Below are 3,123 nucleotides of genomic sequence, written 5' to 3' on the forward strand. Positions count from 1 at the left end.
CGACTGACCCTCCCTGGCTGTTCCTCTTGCTTCTTCTGATCCGTTCAGTTTCAGCAATGAAGGCTTTGTTTAGGGTGCTTGCATTGTTGCTATGCTTGATCTTTGCTTATTGTTTTCCAAGCTCTCTCTTGCTAGAAGTTTGGATTCAATCTCTTTGTATTCTAGGGGTTTTTTAATTTTTTTGCGGCCTCTAGGATCAAAATTAGCTGTTAAGCAGATTGTGGTTCCAATTTAACTTTGTAACCGAACACATTCATTTCAATCAATGATATTTACAATTTAGCAAAAAAAAAAAAAAAAAAAAAAACAAACAAACAAATCAAGCATGGATGAAATACTCGTAGATTTTAACAAAAAAAAAATAATCAGATTGTAAAAGTTCAATCAACAATCGAAGTTTAATATTAGTCCACATTAGTGATCGTATGCATAACCTAAAACGCTAAACCCAAGAAGATAACACAGAAAGAATGCACGTGTGATGTGAATATGCCATAAGAAAGCAGACATACAGAGATGACAGCACGCTTATGTTTGAAGAAGAACAAGAATGCGTCACAGTTACGCGATGAGTTTACAGCAACGCCAAAGTTAAGAAAAGCATAGTAAAAAGTATGATTTTTAACACCAAAACCCTTCAAACAAACTAAGTTTGTTTTGGGTAAAAACCTAATATTTAACGAAATAACCCCTAAACTAATTTTATTTAATGAATTTAAATCCTTTCAGGTCATAATTACCAGTGCTACCGGTAAATTTTTAGTTTAGGGATTTTTACAATAAGTAAACCATAGTTGAGGGATTTTACCATCTAAAAATAAAAATAAAAAAATCCAAAAATATAATAACATTACTAAACATTAGTAACTTTAATTTTCAAAATTAGCATTTTTTAAAAATTTATATAGAGATGTAAGTCTGATATTTTTTTTAAATCAACATTATATATGTATAAATTAAAAATGTAAAAACCTATAAATATAAAAGAAATATCTAAAAATAAAAAATGTAAGAACAAGTAAATATAATAAAAATTATATCTTATCTAGTACTTAATTTCAAATAAGCATTTTTTAAAATTTCTATAAACATATGAGTCTGATTTTTTTTTAAATCAACATTATATATGTATAAATAAAAATGGTATAATTAAAGTTATACATGTATAATGTTGATTTTTTAAAAAACAAACAGAGACTCATGTCCCTTCGGGGACATCCGATCAAAAAAAAAAAAAAAAAAAAACAAACAAAAGACTCATATATTTATAGAAATTACTAAAAATGCTAATTTTGAAAATTAAAGTTACTAGATAATATATAATTTTTGGTATATATTTCTTGTCTTTTACATTTTAATTTTTTAGATAATTTTTATTAACAGGTAAAGTTTTAGATAGTTTTTTTCTATTTTTGGGGTTTTACATTTTTAATTATATATATATAGTGTTGATTTAAAAAAAAAAAAATCACTCACATATTTATATAAATTAAAAATGCTAATTTTGAAAATTAAAATTACTAATTTTAGATAATGTTATTATTATTGTTTTGGATTTTTTATTTTAATGATAAAACCCCACACTATGTTTGCTTAATGTAAAATCCCTAAACTAAATACTTACCAGTAGTACCGATAATTATGACCTGAAAGGGTTTAATTCAACTAAATAAAATTAGTTTGGAAATTATTTTATTAAATACTTAGTTTGGGAATTTTTACACAAAACAACTTAGTTGATGGATTTTAGTGTTAAAAATCCATAAAAAGTATAAGGACGAACCAAAATTCAACTAAAAACCATTGTTTTCCGATTAATAACTTAAGAATCTTGCAACAGAGATGAGAAGTAGAAAGAAAAGTAATCAGGTAAGAAAAACACAGAACAATATAACGAAACATAAGACTTAAATAGAGTCGCTGCGACCGACCACAGTACCCCAACGAGAGCTTGTCTCACTTAGCACTTGACCTCCTCAAACCATGTCCGAAGTACAAAAATGTAGGGTTAGTAGCACCCTCCTTGTAGTAAGCAAAGACCACAGTGCTGTCATCGTGCATGCTCTCCCCAACAAAGCTGTAAATACATAACCATAAAATGAGATTTCATTACAATCAATTGCCATACCGCGCAATGAAATACGATTCGGGAAGGGAGACTTTACAACTGGAAGTCCTTGAGCTTGGGGAGCAAGAACTTGGTAGCTCCCTCAATACCCTTCTTGAACTCAGCTTGCTGTTCCTCGTTGAGCTTGGGGGTCAAAAGCTTGATGTACTTCTTGATATAGGCGATGAACCCCTTCTTGTCGTAGGTAGGTTGCTCCTGGAGCCTGAAGGTGTCGACAATGTCAACAACCTTCTGAACAGTGTCGTCAACACCCTCGTCCTCACCACCTTCTTCGGCAGAGGGGTTGGCACCAATGTTAACCTCTACAGATCCCTGGGTTGTCCACTGGATATAATAATAACAACAATAAAACCCAATGAGAACTCAAAAACTACAAAAAGGATTGAAACTTTGATGGATATGGAGTAAAGTGTTGGCACATACCTTTCCTTCGACTTCCCAGAGAATACCATTCTCAATCTCCTTGTAAGGGAAAGAGTCAGACAGAAGCTCATCACCTGAAAGTTAACAAATCATCTTCAGTAAACCAATCCAGTTATTCACACTAATATATAACACTGAACAAGAAGGACAATCATAAACAATAATCAATCACAGATCTAACCATAAGATTCAGTAACTATGCCCATCACTAACAGAATTAACAAATTGACGAGGAAGCCTAATCTAAATCCAATCTGAATCGTCAAATCAATAACTATGCACATTACAGCTGTAAATCGCTGATCTAAAGCTAATATGCGATCACAGATCTAAAGGGAAGCAGAACAAGTCGAAATCAATGATTGGCTCGATATAGACGAGATGAATTAAAAAAATAATAATGATTGAGCTTACCGGTGAGAAGATCAGTGTACACCAACATGGTCGCTTTATTGAATTATTCTCTCTCTCTCCGATCGATGGGGGAAAGAAACGAATCTGTAAGGTTGCGGGAGAGAGACGCAGCGACGAGGGGATTAGCAATAGGACGTAACTTCGTTATTTATACTCGA

At 31.8% G+C, this 3,123-nt stretch overlaps 1 protein-coding gene across 1 annotated transcript; it reads right to left on the reverse strand.

The window, feature by feature from the left end:
* Positions 1-1,773: 1,773 nt before the first annotated feature.
* Positions 1,774-3,123, reverse strand: LOC108807665 (translationally-controlled tumor protein homolog). Its single transcript, XM_056989602.1, has 4 exons — positions 2,966-3,123; positions 2,552-2,625; positions 2,166-2,452; positions 1,774-2,077 (listed from the first exon to the last, which is right to left on the reverse strand). The coding sequence occupies exons 1-4, from the start codon at positions 2,991-2,993 to the stop codon at positions 1,957-1,959; spliced, it is 510 nt and encodes a 169-aa protein (XP_056845582.1). The 5' UTR covers positions 2,994-3,123; the 3' UTR covers positions 1,774-1,956.

The sequence above is a fragment of the Raphanus sativus genome, chromosome 6, assembly GCF_000801105.2.
Source record: "Raphanus sativus cultivar WK10039 chromosome 6, ASM80110v3, whole genome shotgun sequence".
NCBI classification, from domain to species: domain Eukaryota; kingdom Viridiplantae; phylum Streptophyta; class Magnoliopsida; order Brassicales; family Brassicaceae; genus Raphanus; species Raphanus sativus.

Coding starts and splice junctions, on each gene's coding strand:
- LOC108807665 (XM_056989602.1), bottom strand. CDS start 2,993: ATGTTGGTGTACACTGATCTTCTCACCG. Junction 2,626..2,965: donor GTACACTGATCTTCTCACCG/GTAAGCTCAATC, acceptor GTTAACTTTCAG/GTGATGAGCTTCTGTCTGAC. Junction 2,078..2,165: donor AAGCTCAAGGACTTCCAGTT/GTAAAGTCTCCC, acceptor ATGTATTTACAG/CTTTGTTGGGGAGAGCATGC.